This window comes from Lolium rigidum, chromosome 2, assembly GCF_022539505.1.
Source record: "Lolium rigidum isolate FL_2022 chromosome 2, APGP_CSIRO_Lrig_0.1, whole genome shotgun sequence".
Taxonomy (NCBI): domain Eukaryota; kingdom Viridiplantae; phylum Streptophyta; class Magnoliopsida; order Poales; family Poaceae; genus Lolium; species Lolium rigidum.
In genome coordinates, this window is record NC_061509.1 from 235318588 (window position 1) to 235338037 (window position 19450).

Here is a 19450-nt window from a genome sequence, read left to right on the forward strand (position 1 = left end):
AGGCGACTTGTATTCCGGCTAGGACTCTCCATGTAAACCCTAGATCCGTGTGCCTTTATAAGCCGGATCCTGGGAGCCCTAGAGGCACAACCACAACCACAACTCATTGTAACAACGCGAAAGCGTCCAGATAATTCCAGACAAGCAGCAGTAGGCCCAGTCATCGTGCAGGTGTTCCGAAGCTGGGTAACTCGCGTACCACCGTCCCGAGTGCACTCCGCCCTATGGCCCCTACTTCTTCTCACCCTCGTGAGGATCCCTCCTCCGAGGTACCGTCGAATAGGCAACGAGAGTTGGCGCCCACCGTGGGGCCTGCGGCGTCTGGAGGCCGGAACCGGGAGGGCTCCGCCATGGGAAGCTACGACGACACCATCGCTGTGGGGCGTGTCCTTTACGCCGGAAATCTGCCGATCGTCCCTCCGAATGAGTGTTGGATTCCGGCTAAAACCGACCCCGTCAAGCTCTCCATCGTCCCAGTTGGCGGCATACACATCTTCATCGGGGAAACCGTCGATTCCGACGGAAACCCATTGGTAAGTAGCGCTGACGCGACCGCCGCTGAGCAGGACGCAGTCGCGAAGATCCGATCTGAGTCGCAGGAACTTCCTAAGGAGGATTCCGCCTTAAATCTGAGAAAATCAAAACCCACCCAATCCGCCCCTGAGCAGGAAATAACGGTGGAAGACCAATGCAGATCCGCCTGGGTCTCCCAGGTGTTAGAGAAGCAAAGGTGTCACTTCGTACACTTCATAGCCCATACCGCAGGAGCCGCCCCTCAAGGAGTCGGAGCTGGTCCCGTGCAGGTTGAGGCGCCGGAAAACGTTGCTCCGGATCACCAAGAGGCTGTCGGAGAAAGCGACCCCCCGGGTGAAGAGTCGATTCTGGGCAACCTGAGCCCAACTTCCGATGATTCCTCCTCTATGGACACGGAAGAGTTCAATCACAAGATAGAAGAGCTCGGAGGCGGTGAACAACCTGAGGTCGATTCCGCCCAGCCTATGCAGGTTCTCGCAACAGTGGCACCGCTGGAACAGCAGGAACGCGAAGATGAAAACACCACCTCCGACCCAGGACCATCTAATGCCGGATCTCCGTTAGGCCGCGAACGTCCGTTGGGGGACGTCCTATCTCCGGAGGAAATAGTTGCACAAGCACGCATGGATTTGGTCGCAAAGTCAGACGTCCTCAATAAGCCAATAACCCCTGGCGACGCCGCAGATCCGGAGGCTTTAGAGGCCACTAGAAAGGAGATGCTGGCCACAGCCAAGAAGTTTGCCAACACCGCAGCTGCTATATTGGATGAGAGGGAAGAAGCTGCGCATATCATGGATCGCTTCGAAAGACAGGATCGCGAAATCACTGCAACACTCGAGCAAGTCAAGAGTATGAGAAAAGAGTGGGAGGTGAAAATGACCCACGCACAGGCGGAGGCTGATAGAATCGTCAGAGAAGCAATCCCTCCCCGCAAGATCAACTTCGCAACCCCTGCCGAACAGCAGCCGCTCGCAACTCCAAAGGATAACATGCGAGAAGCGGCGGAAATCCTGAACAAAAAGGACGAGGAAGTTGATATTGATTACGTCCGCAAGCTCGTTGCTTCGCAATGCGACAGCGAGTAAGGCCGATGCTTCGCGCAGGCTGGAATCCAATCCGGATCACTGTGTATCCACCGCGCAGAAGGACGCCCGTATCAATCGCCACCCTGATGATGAATCGCGCACCGGATCCACGGAGCGCAGAAGAAAAGCAAGGGAGCACCCGAATCCAATTCCCGTACCGTCAAAGACGCCCCCGTCAGACCCAAGAAAGGGAAAGGATGCAATGTACTCTGGACGGGACAAGCACCGCAACCCCTCTCCTCCGCCTAATGGTTACCCGCGTCCCCCCGTCGCCGCAGTCCAGCCGGAAACATCAGGCCCCAGGGGCATGGTGGAATTATTATCCGCGACAACGTGCTGCCCTCAAGAAACAGAAACAGGGAGCGTACGCCGGAACCTCGCCGGAATCAAAACAACGATCATGAGCCCGAGCAGAGGAGGAGTCGGAATGAGGAGCGCGACCCGGAACCCCGCCGGAGCCGGAACGATCAGGGTAGCCAGCGCCACGGCGAAGGCAGCCACAGGAGCCGGAGCCAGCACCGGGAAGGCCGAGGAGAACCTGAAGGCGGAAGCAAGAGGTCGGACCGGCCCCCTCGCAGGTCTCCCTCACCACCACCTAGCGGTGGCGGCGGAGGTGGAGGCGGAGGCGGCGCCCGGAGATCTCGCTCTCGTTCACAGTCTCCTCGCCACGGTTCGCGCGACGCGCGGGAACGCCTCAACGAATACAGAACCGACTACATCGGTCCGAAGTGCTTTGGCAGGATGATTCAAGAGGAACCAAAGCCAAGGATGAACCTCAAGTTACCCGGAAACCTGAAGCATTATGATGGCACCGAAAGGCCGGATACCTGGATCGAGGATTACTACAATGCAGTAACCTTTGCCGGAGGAACCCCTAATATCGCCTGCCGCATGCTCCAGTTGTACCTTGTAGGTCCAGCCCGGATCTGGCTCAGCGACCTCGAGAAGAACTCCATCTTTTGTTGGTTCGACCTGAAGACCGCTTTCGAGAAACACTTCAGAGGCACCTACAAAAGACCTGCCACAACAAGCGACTTACAAGCTTGTATCCAGAAGAAGGGAGAATCCTCAAGGAACTTCCTCACGCGATGGTTGGCGTGCAGGAACGAGTGCGAAAACGTCGACCACACCACTGCCATGTACGCCTTCATTGGTGGACTGCAAAGAGGAGGATTGTTGAGGCATAAGCTCACTTGTTTAGCTAACGCAAACAGATTGACTTTGGATGAAATGATCTCCATTGCCAGTGACCACACTGCCGCCGATGACGACGCAGGCGGTGATATCGCAGCTACAGCAATCCCCCTACACCAACAAAAGAAGAACCGTGATAACGGCAACAACGACGGCCATAAACGCAAAAACCACGATGACCAGAAGAGTGGCGGATCCGACATGGTCGCCATGGCGTTCCAACGCGGAGGTTCGGGAGGCGGAAGAGGACGCGGCCGTGGAGGCGGAGCCGGCGGGGGTCGACGGCATGGCACTGAGGTCACTGCTGGCGGATCCCGCGCCCCGCAAACCTATGAGGAGTACAGGGACATGCCCTGCCTGGCCCACTTGGATCCGGCTACAGGGAAGTCCACTCACACCAACCGCAACTGCAAGTGGGTCAACGACCTAAAGAACGACCCGGAAGCAGGATACAAGCGAGCCCGGAAGCACCGCCCTCGCGGCAAAGGAGGCAAGGGCAAGAACAAAGACAAGGAGGAGGACGAGTTCGAGGCGATGGACGAGGATGATAACTCGCCGGATCCCAAAGCCGGATCCGCGGGTAAATCCAACCCCTTCGAGAAAAAGAGCGTGGGGGCTTACCACACCTTCCTCGGAACCCCAACGGTCCGCGCTACCAAGTCGGCTACCCGGATCACGAACGCCACAGTTCCAGCTGTGCCGCAGTATGTCAGGTGGTCAGAATTTCCGTGCACATTTGACCGGGAGGATCATCCCGCCATTGTGCCAAAAGAATGCTACGCCTTGGTCGTAAGTCCCCGCATAGACGGGTATGACTTCTCCAAGTGCCTCATGGATGGTGGAGCCAGCTTGAACATCATGTATCTGGAGACTCTGGAGCGGATGAACCTCACCAAGGAACAGCTCAAACACAGCAACACTGAGTTTCACGGCGTGGTTCCGGGTAAGAAGGCGAACTCCCTCGGCGGCATCACACTTCCCGTGGCCTTCGGCGATGTTCACAATTTCCGCGAAGAAAAGATCACGTTTGAAGTTGTGCCCTTCAAGAGCTCCTACCACGTCATCTTCGGCAGGCCCACCTACCACAAGTTCCACGCAAGAGCGTGCTATATCTACAACAAGCTCAAGATTCCGGGTCCTAAGGGTATGATCACCATATCCGGAGACTACAAAAAAGCTCACGAGTGCGAGTTAGGCGAAGCCGCCTTCGCAGAGTCGGTAATATCCGGAGAAGAACTGAAAGGCTACAGAGCCGCGGTGGATCCGGCCGAGATGCGGACCACCAAGAAGCAGATCTCCGAACAGAAAAACTCCTTCAGGGCCGCGATAGAGACCAAGAAAGTCAACTTCAAGGAAGGCGACGATTCCAAGCAAGTCTCGATCGGAGCCAACATGGACCCCAAATAGGAAGACACGCTCGTCGAGTTCCTCCGCGCTAACATGGATATCTTCGCATGGCAACCTTCGACATGTCCGGAGTACCTAGGGAACTCGCCGAGCACTACCTCAACATAAACCCGGGGCTAAACCGGTGAAGCAAGCTATGCGACGCTTTGGAGATAAGAAGCGCCGCGCCATAGGAATGGAATTAGCAAAGTTACTAGAGGCAGGTTTTGTAATAGAAGTAATCCATACTGATTGGGTCGCAAATCCCGTCCTTGTACCCAAAAAGAACACTGAAATACTAAGAATGTGCATCGATTACTCCGGCTTGAACAAACATTGCCCGAAAGATCCGTTTCCCCTGCCGCGCATTGACCAAGTCATTGATTCGACGGCGGGGCGGAACTTCTGTGTTTTCTTGATGCGTATTCCGGGTATCATCGGATCCGGATGAAGGAGTCGACCAAAAGGCGACCTCATTCATCACCCCATTTGGCACTTCTTGCTATGTTACTATGCCCTTTGGCTTGAAAAACGCAGGTGCCACCTACCAACGTACGATGCGGCGGTGCTTGAAGGACCAGATCGGCCGGAACGTGCACGCCTACGTCGACGACATCGCGGTCATGACCCGGAAAGGATCCGACTTGATCGGCGACCTCACGAAACCTTTGAGAATCTCCGTCGGTACAAGATGATGTTGAATCCGCTGAAGTGCGTCTTTGGCGTGCCAGTCAGGAAAACTCCTTGGCTTCATTGTCTCTAACGGGGGCATTGAAGTGAACCGGAAAAAATCAAGGCAATTTTGTGCATAAAAAGGCCAACTTGTCTCAAAGATGTGCAACGGCTCACTTGGTTGTGTCGCGGCAATCGAGCAGGTTTGTTAGCCGTCTTGGCGAGAAGGCACTTCCACTGTACAAGCTATTGAAGAAAACGAGACAAGTTTGTGCGGGACGAGGCGGCGGATGCGGCACTACAAGGGTTGAAGGAGATACTTACCTCCCCACCTATCCTAGCGGCTCCGGGAGAGTCGAGCCTATGCTCCTTTACACGGCAGCCACCAACGGGGTCATCGGCCTCGTCATCGTGGTGGAACGACAGGGAAGAAGGTCACGAATATGGAGTCCAAAGGCCGGTTTACTATATTAGCGAGGTCCTTACGGAATCCAAACAGCGCTACCCTCACTTTCGGAAGTTAGCCTACGGAGTATTCCTGGGCAGCGGGAAGGCTGAGACATTACTTCCAAGAACATCCGGTAACGGTCGTGAGCAAGGCTCCGGCTGTCAACGATTCTCAACAACGGCGACGCAACGGGACGCACGGCAAAATGGGGCATTGAATTATCCGCCTTCGATATCAGCTACAAAGCCAGGACTGCGGTCAAATCACGGGTCTTGGCGGATTTCGTTGCAGATTGGACAGAAGCTCCGGATGCTAGTCTGGAGCCGGAACCAGAGACATGGGTTATGCACTTCGATGGATCCAAGCGGCATCAAGGCTCGGGAGCCGGAGTCACCACTGAAGTCCCCTACCGGAGAAGAACTGCAGTACGTTTTGCAGATACACTTCAAAGCTACAAACAACATGGCGGAGTACGAGGCTCTACTACACGGATTGCGCATCGCTAAGGAAATAGGGATCAAGCACATCATCTGTTGCGGAGATTCCGACCTGGTGGCACAGCAAGTGGCCGGAACCTGGAACGCCAGAAATTCCGTCATGGCGGCTTACAGAGACGAAGTTGACGAGATCGCCAAGTGCTTTCTAGGATACGAAGTCAAGTATGTCCGGAGAGACGACAACACGGCGGCAGACATGCTATCCAAGCTCGGATCCGGCGGGAAGCCAATTCCGCCTGGAATTTTCTGGAGCATCTCCGGATACCCTCGGTGAAGGGCGCTAACCCGGAAAACCCGGAGGTGGCGGTGTCTCCGGCCAAAGAGGTGATGGCTATCATTCCGGCTTGGACACGGCCTTTCCTGGACTACCTCATCGATCGAAGTTGCCGGAGGACGAGGTCCTCGCGCGACGGATCATCAGACGAGCAAGATCCTACACAATTGTTGATGGACAGCTCTACAAACGAAGCGCAACAGGGGTATTTCTCAAATGCGTCTCCAATCAAGATGGCATTGAAATCCTCAGAGAGATCCACGCAGGGGATTGCGGGCATCATGCCGCTCCCAGGTCACTCGTTGCAAAAGCTTTTCGGCTAGGCTTTTACTGGCTCACAGCTAAAGAAGATGCTGACAAGATAGTCAAGACCTGCCGAGGTTGTCAGTACTACGCTACTCAACCAAACGCTCCAGCCCAAGAGCTGAAGACCATACCTATCACCTGGCCATTTGCGGTCTGGGGGCTCGATATGGTTGGTAAGTTAAAAAGATCATCTCCTGGCGGTTTTGAATACCTCTTGGTCGGCTGTTGACAAATTCAGCAAGTGGATCGAGGCAAAGCCGGTGAGAAAAGCCGACGGTGCTACGGCGCTAAAATTTGTACTGCAGCCTCGTGATGAGATTCGGCATCCCACACGGCATAATCACGGATAATGGCACAAACTTCGCTCGGGGAGAATTGAAGGATTATTGTGAGACAATGGGGATTCGATTGGACCTTGCATCCGTGGCTCACCCACAATCCAATGGTCAAGTTGAAAGGGCTAACGGTCTAATATTATCGGGAATCAAGCCACGCCTTGAAGAACCGCTGCGACGAGCAGGCTGGAGCTTGGGGCGACGAGCTGGACGCTTGTCTTGTGGAGTTTGCGAACTACCCCTAACGGGTCAACGGGGTTTACCCCATTCTTCCTGGTATACGGATCCGAAGCCGTGATTCCCTCCGACATCATCCACGATTCACCGCGAGTTTCCGCCTATAATGAAGAAACAGTTGACGAGGCCAGACAGCTATCTGTGGACCTGATCGAAGAAGCTCGGAATTTAGGCTGACCGGCGCTCCGCCATCTACCGGCGAAGCTCCGACGTTATCACGGTCGTCGAGTCCGGAATCGCTCGTTCATGGCCGGAGACCTGGTTCTCCGCCTTCGCCGGGTGAAAGATCACAAGTTGCAATCTCCATGGGAAGGACCCTTCGTCGTTAGCAAAGTGCTTCATAACGGATCGTACTACCTTGTTGATTTCCGAGAGCTGAGGGACGGACACTGCTAATTGGCGCCGGAAACGCAAGCGTGAGGATCCGGATGATATCTACGACGAGACGGATCGCCCTTGGAACATTGCACAGCTACGTCCTTTCCACACTTAGCATAGAATTGCATACCTTGTAACAATATTATACATGATCAATGAAATAAAGCTTTTGGTTCACTCTATGAGTCATTTACCTCCTTTACTTGTTCATTTTTAGATCGTGTATGTTTTCCGACTAAAACCGCAGAGCTGGATATTTCCGCCTAGGCGTGTATGAAAGTTGTGATTTTTCGAAAATCGTCCCTCAGGACGTAAGCTTAAGTTTTCTGATTAAATTGTTATCTGTTGCGAACTCGTGGATTCCTAGTAGCGATTTCCGGCATCTATGCTTGGGGGCTTGTTTCCGCGGTTATTGACGGATTACCATTGGGTTTCGTCGCCGCTGGCGGCGTTTCCGGCTAAGGTCTTCCGGCTCGCGGAAGGTCAAGCGAGCAAGCCGGAAAACAACGACATCGGCACTTGCTTTCCAACATAAAACGAAACATGCGGAATAATATTAAGGGATAGCGAGGATAAGTTGTTTCCGCCCATGCATAGTTGTTTCGTCCCTAGCTACTTAAGAATTTAAAGTCTTATTACAAACCCTCGGCGGGGCCAAAATGATGCATTGTTTTTCCGCGGGACTAAGTTTTTACTTCTCCTTAGCGGAGAAGTTTCCACATTGGCATCAGCTCCTCCGGCATCAGTTGGAGTTTCCTTTTCCGCGTCTTTGGCAGGCGAAGAGACATCTTCATCTTCTTCCGCTCCAGTCGCTGCCGGAGAAGCAGCGCCACCTTGGTTCTTTGAGCTCGTCCAAGTATACTGGCTTCCGGATTGGGCGGGCCTGGTTTCCGCTTCGCGATCCTTCAAAAGCTCAGCTTCGAGAGGCTCGTCAGCAGGAAGAACCACCTTCTCATAAAATTCATCGTGGCGGATCCTCCGAGCAATGCGTGTATCATAGCCGCTAACCGCGTCGAGCAGTGCATTGACATCAGCATCCGGAGGAACGCCGGAAGTCACCCGGTCTAGGTCCAAACTCGGATTATGCGCTAAGCACATAGCCAAGGACATGGCAGCTGCACCCGTGCCGAAGAAGATTGCGGATCCACAACCAGCTCCGGAAGCAAATCCATCCTCTTGATGAGCTTACGCACTTCGCGGGTTCGGCTCTTCTTGATGTTGAGGTTGTGACAGATTTTCCTGGAGGCGGAGATGAGATCCTTGCGGTCTTCTCCGGCCAAGCTGTAGCAGGTCATCGCGCGGGAACTGGCTCCGACGTTCCTCATCATATCCAAGCGGATCTGGAAAATACAAGTTTTGTTAAAAACAGCAAGTTACACGTCTGCTGCCATATGAGTTTCGAGGACGTACCCATGACGTCGGAATTGAGCAAGTCCCAGCAGCTCTCTGCTGTCTTCATATATTTGCGAAGACCTCCAATTTCTTTTTGCTGCTTACGGATGATGTCGACTTGTCGGTCTGTCTTTTCAGCTCAAACTCACCGAGTTTTGCGAGCAAGCTCCGAGTTCTTCTCAGAAATTTTCTGTTCTGCCTCTGCGAGCTTCGCTTCAAGATTTTTCTGTGAAGCACGTAGAGTTTCCAACTCAGAGGAAGCTGCAGCGAGAGAAGAGGAGGCACCTGCTCATAGTTACATAAAGCGTCAAGTTCGGAAAAATGCGGAACAACCCACAATCGTCAGTAATCGGAAACCAACCTTGGGCTTCTGATAGTTGTTTCTTCAAATCCGCATTCTCTGCTTGGAAGCGCTGGATTTTCTCCGCCTGGCTGATGGTCACACGACGTTGCAGCGCAATGTTTTTATGCAACTCGTAGTGCAAGGCTTTTTGCTCCTGCAAACACAGCCAGAAACGGAGTAAGTTCCGCCATCATGGTTTAAGTCTTTCTAAAGCATTGTGGCTGGAAATTTTCCGCCATCATGCTTGGGGGCTATCACGACTTTTAAAATTCCCTTTCAGATTAAGTTCTCTAAAAGTGTTCATACGCTAACTAGTATAGTTTCCGCCTAAATACTTGGGGCCTACTAGGGAGTTACCTTTTGCTTGCAAACAAGCTTGTCGAAGAATTGGCCAATGTTTTTCTTGGCATCCTGGATCTCCGACGTTTCAACGTCCGGTTTTCCCCAGGCGTTGTTCAGCATAGCATTGAGCAAATCCTGCTCCAGCTCCCACTTTTCTGCCTCCGTCAGTTTGTTAAAAAACTTTGTGGCATAGGCTTTTGGGGTGGAGGTAAGATCAGCCGGATCTCCAAAGTTCTTGGGAAAAACGACCATATCGCCTGTGGTGGCTTCAGCTTTGCCGGAGGAGATTTCTTCTGCTTCCCCTTGGCTTCGTCCTTCAAATTCATCATTGATGGGACCCTTGCCGCTGGAATCATCTCCGCCCGCTCTGTCGCTGCTAACCGGAATTACTTCCGGTGGAGTGGGAGCGGCGGAGGCTGGAGGCTGGTCCGCGGGAGGAGGAGAAGGCTGCGGGGGGCTTGTGGAGCGCTCGGCGGAGTTGGCGTCAAAGGACCAACGGCGGGAGACTTCTTCGCATATACTTAGTGATATGCTCTTGAACGTTGGTCCGCGTGGTGGTAGGGTTCGGATTCCTGTGAGCAAGTAAAAGGAAAATATGCATAACACAGCTCACCAATATAGATAACGCACATTACTCGGAAACTTACGTTGCACCCGGAATGTTGGGGCGTGAAGGTTTTCCTGCTGTCGAAAGCATCTTCAGGCGTTGGCGTTCCGCCTTCCTGGAGTCAAGCGGAGGTGGTCTGACCACTCTGGGTTTCTTGGCGGAAGCCTCGCCGCTGCCTCCGGCGTCGGAGCCGGAGACTTTGGCGCGGGAACGCTTTGTAGGTCGAGGAGCAGCCTTTCGAGGTGCTTGTTCCTCTTCCTCCTCAGGGTCCTCCGGATCCTCTTCCACCGAGTCACCGCTAACGGGAACTCGGAGTATGGTGCGCAGGTTTTCCTCCGCCAAAGAGTCAAGCTGCGAAAAGAGTGAGCAGAACAAGTTAAACACTTAGAAAATTGTGAAAGGATAAAGGAATGCGAAGGTATAAGCGCTTACCGGAGGACATTTATCGTGTGTGCTGATATCCTTAATCAGTTCCGGGACCTGTTGGCCTCTAGCAATCTTCACCAACGTTTTGAACCTCCTCTTGAGGGAGTCGGCCGGAAGATCGTGGCGGGTGACTCGGAGGAGATCGTCCGCCCCGGTGTACGCGCACATCAGACGTGCGTTGTAGCGCAAAGGTTGGATCCTCCGCGTGAACCAGGCGAGGGTGAGCTGGGCTCCGGTTAGTCCATCATGAACTAACCGGGAAATCCTCCGCGCGGCCTTCTCCAATATGGGCGTATGGGCAAGTGTGGGGATGAAGCTCCAACTCGCCAATTCTTCGGAGGCGTGTTGCTTGAAGGGCGGGAGTCCGTCGTGGACGCTCGGAGCTGGCGCGTTCTTCACATAAAACCATCCGGCGTTCCAATACCGGACGGATTCGTGGGAGTCGTGAGGAGGATACATCCGACCGGAGCGAAGCATGAAAGTCATACTTCCGCAGTTTAGCATGGCCTTGTCCTTCGTCTCCTTCTTCACTCGGAAAAAGAATTGCCATAGTTTGATGTCGGGTCGAATTCCGAGATGCCCCTCGCAAAGAGTTGCGAAGTTTGAGAGCAGGAGGTAGGAGTTGGGGCAGATGTTGTGGGGCTGGAGCCCGTACGTGTCGAGGACGGAAAGGAAGAACTCCGAGCAAGGGAGCGATAATCCGCGCTCGACCCACGCCTTTGTCATGACACGTTCATCTGCGTCGGGCTTGGGAACGTCGGAGTCGCGCGTGAAACTCCAATGTTCGGAGATCATGCCTTCATTTTGAAGTTCCCGGAGCTCCGCGTCTGTTGTCTCGCAGGGCCACCATTGACCCCGCACCCCTTCACGGCTCCGGGCCTTGAAAGCTTTTTTGTTTTCCACCTCCTGTACCTTGGCTGCCATTCTAGCTTGGCCTTGTAGCTCCTCTTCGAGCTCTTGGGCTGTTGGGATCCGGCCTAATAAAGTACTGGAAGAGGCGGAGAACGGTTGAGCAAGCCTAACGTCGGAAACATATGGTGGTAGGTACGCAATGGGATCCGGGCAAATCGGTTCCACGGCACTGGGATCCGGGTTACTCGGAGAACTACCAGTGCAGTGAGGAGAAACGTGAGGCATGCTTCCGGCTGCACCCATGCGAGCTAAGTTGAGTAACCGGAAAATCTATACTACAGCTACTTCTTCTTCTACAAGTCCGGTGCACGTACCGGCAATGGCGCGACGGTCCGGCGAAGTTCCGGCGAAGTAGAGGTCAACAAACTGGCGGCTTCGAGCCTCCGATGACCACGAATCGGCGGCGGAGTTGATTTCTTGGTCAACCGTAGCGATCTTGGTTGGAGGAGAGGCTTGAGGCGGCGGCGCGTGAAGCTCCCGCGCGGAAGGCTCGCCGGAGTTGAGATCTGTCGGGCGGCGCGGCGCGAGGAAGAAGATGAAGTGGTGAGGTGCGGTGAAAGAATGAAGAGTTACCGAGCCGCGGGGTATTTATAGGCCACGCGCGGAGATTCGGGATTCGGATCCGACGGTGGAAACGGAACGGTCGCACCGTTGGATGGATGACACGTGTCTTAGGTCAAGTGCGGTAAAACGACGTGGAGGTAACTTAACCATGCACTCCCGAAATTTCCGGCTAAAGATTTGCATCGCGAAAATTTAGCGCGGGAAAAAAGGAGGTTGTGCGCGGGAAAAGCGGAATCTCCGTTGCGATACCTAATCTGAAGACGAAGGATTTCCGAGTGAATGAACCCGGAATCAAGTAAAAGTTTTGAAGCTCTTCAAGATTCTCTTCGGATCCGAGCTGAATGAAGTCGGAGGAATGATGAATCTCGGAGAACTTCGGGGGCTACTTGTTGTGGGTATACTTTATGGGTATATCAACGGCATGGCCTAGATCCGGCAAGCCCGGGTGGCCCATAGATGGTGGTGAGGCGTGTGGCCCATCGGGCGGCCCGATTCTTGTAGATCCGAAGGATGAAGTCCAGCCCGAGAACGAGAAGCCGGATCTCTACCGGCCTACGAAGGAGGCCGGATCCGTGACGGCCCATGAAGTATCCGGATCCGGCACGTACTTGGAGGAAGGCGGATCCTTGACGTACACGGCAAGACATTGTACCGTAGTTAGGCAACTTGTATTCCGGCTAGGACTCTCCATGTAAACCCTAGATCCGTGCGCCTTTATAAGCCGGATCACGGGAGCCCTAGAGGCACAACCACAACTCATTGTAACAACGCGAAAGCGCCCGGATAATTCCGGACAAGCAGCTGTAGGCCCTGTCATCGTGCAGGTGTTCCGAAGCTGGGTAACTCGCGTACCACCGTCCCGAGTGCACTCCGCCCTATGGCCCCTACTTCTTCTCACCCTCGTGAGGATCCCTCCTCCGAGGTACCGTCGAATAGGCAACGACAGCGTCTGCGTTTGTACTGTGTTTCTCAAAAAAAAAAAAAATACCGGAACTGAATAAGATGTAGAGCATAGATGTTTTAGTACATATTTACTATGTTTACTGATTCATGATCAGACAGAAAATCCATCAGTAATAAAAGTAACCTTCAGACTTGATAAAACCAAATAGAATAACAAATCAGAGGATTAAGTGAAATCATGAATTAGGGAGCATGTTTACCTTGCCAACGGGGTCATAGATCGATGTGACCATAAAGTACAACAGTGCAATGCTATTGTATGTCAGATTTAAGCCTTTTCTATTCATATGAATATAGCATCCATTGTACCTATCAAGAATTGACACCATAGGTTTTTACCTGCAGTGTGCTACGATTTTCATCAAACACATGGTCTACATAGATAAAACAAATTGCAGAAAGAAATATCAGAAGAGTCACAAATTCAGTTTGGCAAGTCGTTCAAGGCCTAGATGTTGTGGCAGTCGCCGAAAAAATCTGAACTGTTGATCCAAAGTTCTCTAGGAAAATAAATTTAATGTATGTACATGAACAACGGAGACACATGTCGACCAAGAAATATAGGACTAGGAAATTGATATGCGGAGAGAATAGAAACATGCAAATCAGGAGGCAATGGGTGTGGAGTGAAAAGGCATCAAATTCATCCCTTCGGAACACCTGCTGAGATGTAGATCTGGGAACGACAGGAATGAAGTGCGTACTGTGCTTAAATATGCAGGATTGAGTCAATCAATTACCTTGCATTTAGTCAGTGGAGAAGAGGAAGACGCAGAGATGAAATGGACCATTTTCATATGCATTTGTTGCCATAATTAGATAGTGGAGGAGATGTAAGGCGTATCCTCTCTAGTCTATGCCGTGACATACAACTAAACCGAAAACTGAAGGAAGAAATAGAAAGATGACACGGACATAACTGACCAAAGTGATGTGGTTCATGACTTGGCAAGTTAGGATTGGTTAAGGATGTTTGATAAGGTGGATAGGCTGCATGTGAAGAGAAATGGGATCACCTATTAAGAATAGAAAGATAAGATCATGTTAATATGTGATGCACATGTGAATCATTGATATATATATGAATATATGCCAATAAATTTTTAATTCTTTTCAATATTTAGCACATCGTTATATAGCTTTCCTTGCGCTCTATATAGCCTGCCTATAGATTTTTGGAGCTTCTCAGATCGAAAGCCCTATAGGATATAGTCAGCTATTTTAAACCATGGTTTTTAGCAAAAAATAAATAATCAGATTTATTCACCTTTAGCTGATTTTTTTTTTTTTTTGAGAATCCTTTAGCTGATGTTGGTTGCCCACAACCATGAGCGAGCGACAGGATTTATTTTGAGAGACGCCACTGGATTCCGCTCGCGAATACAGAGCGAAGACATGCTCGCGCATGTCCCATTCACGAGGGCAGAGAAACTGTTTCTTTTGCCTGACAATGCTATTTTATTTTATTTCAGCAGGTCATCCAGTATTTGTCAAGTGTGAATCTGGGATTCGCGCACACGTGAGCTGAGTGACATACATACCTTCATCATGTCTTAGTTAATGAAGATAAAGATGGAACAGACTTGACCTGATTACTCTTGCCGTAATCACACAACGAGTCAATGATCAAAGACGTGAACCAAAACAACAACATTCGTGCCAGTTTTCCGAACAATGCCGTATAACATTAATAATTTTTTTTTTCATCCAACAAATGAAAGAATTTCATTTCACCGCCTCTACAGGCACACAGAGAGAGAGAGATTAGCGCGTGGAAAGGTCTCCACAGTACCGCAGCACCTATAACTACAGCATTAATGAAATCACCCGTATCTATCTACCCCAAGGTGGAGCAGGCGGAGGTGTCCGGGTCGACGAGCGCCGGGACGAGGTACTTCCGGCCGCGCGCGCCGTGGGCGTTGTAGCTGGCGCCGGTGGCGGGATCCACGAGCAGCTCGCCCGGGAACCCGGGGTACGCGCCCTTGCCGTAGACCCCCGCGCACGCGGTGGCGGCCTCGAGCGGCGCGTCCTTGGGGCCCTGGAAGAAGCCGTTGCCGAAGGGGTTGGTGACGGCGCCGACGAGCATGGACGCGAGCGACACCACCATACCATCGACCCCCACGTCGCCGTTGGGCGGGCCGAGGGGCGCTGTCTGCGGGCCGTACTGCGGCTGGTGGAAGGGCCAGGCGCACTGGCCGGGGCATTGAGTGGATGGGTTGCCGACCCAGACGTACGCGAAGCGGCCGGCGCGGGAGCGCGGGGAGGCGCCGTGGGAGCCGCAGCGGTTGGAGCAGAAGCCGGCGACGGCGACGTCGGCGGCCGTGAGGACGACGTTGATGGCGCGGCGCCGGCCCCCGCGGGCGGCGAGGGTGAGGAGGTCGGGTTCTTTTAGGTGCTTGCCGAGGGAGTATGACTGGTCCATGATGTGCGTGCCCATGGATAGGGTGGGGAACTGGGTCTTGGAGGTGGCGTAGTACTTGTGGGCGGTGCTGAACCAGGTGGCGACGGAGGGGGAGGGTTGTTGTGGGGTGGTGGTGGTGGTGGGGGAGAGGGAGGCGAGGAAGTCGGTGAGGGCGGCGCGCTGGGCGGCGGTGAAGTCGCCGTACCAGACGAGGTTGATGGCGATGCGGCCCGTGAGGAGCGCGCCCTTGTGGTACTCCATGGTCATCGGCGGGTCCTGCACCAGCGCGGTCAGCCGCCTCGTTGCCAGGCAGGTCTGCAGCAGCATTGCGAGGACGAGGAGCGACGCCGCGGTAGAAGAGAAGGTGGAAGCCATTGCTGGTGCTGTGGTGTGCCGGCGGGACTCTGTTTGTTGTCTTGGGTAGAGATGGATCTTGTGTGTTTGGGTTGTGGATTGGTGGTGGGGAGTGAGGTGGGGTTTTATAGAGGGGGAGACAGTGGAGCAAAGCAAAGGTGGTGGTGGTACCGATGAGCTGAGAGCGCGTGACGTACGAGTGAGGGATGGGAGTGGCCCAAAGTAAAGAGGGGTCCGAACGGTCACTGACAGCTGGATTTGGCGTGCTCCTGCTCGTTCCCAGCTGTAGCAAGCGAGCGAGTTACGCTTGTGCCCCTTGGCTTTGTCCCACGGGGACCGTGGCGTGGGCGTGCCCGCGCGCGAGAGGGCGGGGGCAGTGTGGAGATTGCGGAGGGGTGGGGTAAAGTGGGGGCTGCGGGAGTGGGTAAAAGCAGGGGTTGTCTTCTCGAGGCGTTTCAAACAACTAGCTCCTACGCTGCTCGGCTGGCTGGGCCGTTTGAGTTTGTTTTCGGTACGTTGGGGCGCCACTGCTTGATGGGCCCGGTGCCTGTAGGATGTATGGCAAACAGTCGTATGTGGAAGTACTGTGCGGAGGAGTACTTGGGTACTGCCGCACTACAGCGGCAGGTTGGCCGCACTCGCTACTGGCGCTAGCCTGGCACTTGGTTGAATGCGGCGCAGTGGTTGGCCAAGGATCGATGGAAGACAGCACCGTTGGGGCGGTGAAAAATCGGTCATGTGATTTTCGTCATCCCATTGCCGTGCAGACCAAGATGAACAAGCAATCGGCCATGCGATCTCCCAGCGCTGTGGGCAATGGCGTCGTCTCGTACGGCCGTACATTACTCAACTTTACAGATCTGCGTGTTAACCTGTGGGTGACAGCAGATAGTGAGTGGGCTGGGTAAGACGATCCAGTAAAGCTGATCGCTGCGTTAAGAGCGCCCTAGCTGCCAAACCCGTCATCGTAGATACACTCATTGCACTCTGTGTGTTTAGCATGGAGTTGCAGGCCCATCTAGTAGTGCTAGGGCCGAAGCGAGTGAGCGGAAGTGCAGGACCCACAGGCCGGCCCATGCCCATAGGCGCGATCCGCACGTTTTAATGCGCGATAGCGTCTGCCGGTCTGGCGGGTGCCATCCCGATCCCCATCCGACGTGTTCCGGCGCCACCTAGAGATCCGCGCACGGCTAGCCGCCAGCTGGTGCTGAGGAAGCGGCTAGGCGCTGGGCCCACTTTCCGCCTCACGACGCGCTCGTGATTTGGCTCATTGCTCTGCTCGTCCGCCAGTACTGCCTGACAGCCCGCCTGGAGCCAGCCGTGCCGCCGCGGGACACGCGTGCGCGCGTACGTGGCCAGCACCCAGCAAAGAGCTCGCTGTCATAGGACGTGATCGTGGGCGGCCGTGGGCCGTCGGATCTGCCCGGATGCGTGGAGGAAAATGGCCGATGACTGCATGATCGCACCGCCTTTTACGTGGGAAGTTATCATGCATGCCGACGGATTAGAGGCCCTTTCGATCGATCGAGAAATATACACCCGTCTCCATTCGCGATTAATTTCTTGATAAATATCAGGGTTTCATTCGCGTTTTGTCGTGCGTGTTCCGGTGAAGGCTACATGCAGGTGCGGCAGCAGCAGTGGTTCTCCGGTGCCTTTCATCATGCATGCGAATGATGAAACGCCAGCTGGAATGCCGACGAGACAACAGCCCAATGCGAATAGCTTTGGCATTTTCTGCTCCAGAAAGCCTTCTCTCATGGCTAGCCATCATATGCGACTATGTGGCTCAGAAATTCCACACACGAAATCGGCCATGCACGTACAGCATCTTTCCCCGCCCAGTAAGCTCCAGCTCAGAGGCGATGCGAATACGATCGGTGCTTCACTCGCCGATACGCCGTCGTACCGTCGTATCGCCGCTCATGGCGTTTGCGCGCGCTGTTCTTTCCCCGCCTCGGCACGATCTGGTTGGCACCTGCCCGCGTTTGTTCTTCAGAAAAGGGAAAAGAGATCACACGAACACCGAAACGGTTGTATACGTACAGGTACGACGGCCGAAAACTTATTCCAGCTTTCGCGAGCATTAAGTGGCCGTGATCTTCATATCTCCTACGTACAGTACTACAGTTTCGTTAGCAGCAACGCGTTATGCTAGCTAACGTCAAGTACTGACTGCCTGTTACTTTGTTATTAGGAGCAAGTGAGCAACGCGTTATGCTAGCTAACGTCAACGTAGTACAGGAGCATAGTGTTACATAGCTCACCCTGAAAACTGCTGCACTGTTTTACCGTGCCAAGTAAACCACGTAGTAGGACAGTCGTCATTAGTGTGCTTAATTAGCGGCAGGTATGAAATTATACCGGCCGGTCAGGAAGCAGGCCAGTAAATACAAAGTAATGATGCGTATAATGATGCCCATGATTACGCGCTGTACGTGCGTACGTCGGCCACGCATACGACACACAGTATAGCTACGTGGCCTTAACACGAGGACAGGGATAGGGCGCCCAGCCTGTCACCTTGTAGGACGTTTCATTAAACCGGCTGCGCCGTGTCTCGCGCGTGTCTCCATGTCCTTTAGTTTCTGCCACGATATTTATCTTCGTTCATGGACCCGCGCTGCACACGACTGTATCGGATTCGTGTAGAGAGTAAATAAAGTGGTACTAGGCTGAACCAGAGAGAATGGTGCGTGCGTGTATGCGCTGGAGTACAAAACATGTGTTGGATCGAGGGATGGTTTTGCCGTTGAATGTGAGTACGTACTCGTGCTGCAGGTTGTTTACTTGCTAGGAAACGGATAGGCATGGAGAGACACCGCATTCCACGGGCTTTGGAAGCTAGCGCTTCAATTAGTTTTTTTTTTTTTGAAGGCAGCGCTTCAATTAGTACTCAAGCCTAATTGAGTTGCTTTACAAATAGCTCGTCGATTGTCAATGCCTATCTTTAGACACTAATCCGGTGGCCAAGCTGCCATTGACATGGTGCAAAGGGGACATCCCGCAAACTTGCATAATAAACTCAAACACTCGTGCTAATGTCTAATTAAAAAGTACAATAGGTACTTTTAAAATACTTGTATATGAGTTTAGTCATGCTCGTAGCCTTGCCATAAGGGCGCTTCTAACTTTGTCCTAAATTTTTCTAAAGAAATTTAACAAATTTTCTTAGAAACACTATCAACATTTAATGCACTAAACTAATAGTACCTCCGTTTCAACGAATAAGGCACACACACATTTTAAGATGAACTTTGACTGAAAAATTGAGCAACAACATCTTGATCATATTATAAGTAATTAATATTGTTGGATTCATATTGAAGAAAAAATTTCTAACGGTGTTAATTTTATACGTATCGATTTGTAATTTTTTTCTATAAAGTTAGTCAAATAAAAATAACTTAGTAAAAAACACTTATTTATAGTCGGAGGTGATCCATTTTGTAAGGTTGATGTCGTAAGACGTAAAAGCCACCCCCGCAAAAAGAATAAAAGGTGGAACAACCAAGGACTTGGCAGCACCGATAGTGGCGTGCAAGGGCGGACCTAAGTATATGCGAGTTCAATGGAATTAATTTGTTCATTTTTACAATAAACATATTCAAATCATGCAAAATTATACAAGAAGTACTCCGATTCAAACCGCTTGTCCCCTCTCAAATTTTTGTCTAGGTTCGCCTCGTTGTGAGATTTAAAAAATAAGATATCGCGCTAGTGATGGGTTAGGTTTGGAGGTTCTCTATCAGGGCAGGGTTGTTTAAGGAGCCACAAAGAGGTTAGATGGAAGTAGACAT

At 52.6% G+C, this 19450-nt stretch overlaps 1 protein-coding gene across 1 annotated transcript; it reads right to left on the reverse strand.

The window, feature by feature from the left end:
* Positions 1–14732: 14732 nt before the first annotated feature.
* On the reverse strand, positions 14733–15671 carry LOC124688338 (protein PHOSPHATE-INDUCED 1 homolog). The gene has a single exon (XM_047222027.1). It carries the CDS (start codon positions 15669–15671, stop codon positions 14733–14735), a length of 939 nt encoding a protein of 312 aa, XP_047077983.1.
* Positions 15672–19450: the final 3779 nt, after the last annotated feature.

Coding starts and splice junctions, on each gene's coding strand:
- LOC124688338 (XM_047222027.1), bottom strand. CDS start 15,671: ATGGCTTCCACCTTCTCTTCTACCGCGGCGTCGCTCCTCGTCCTCGCA.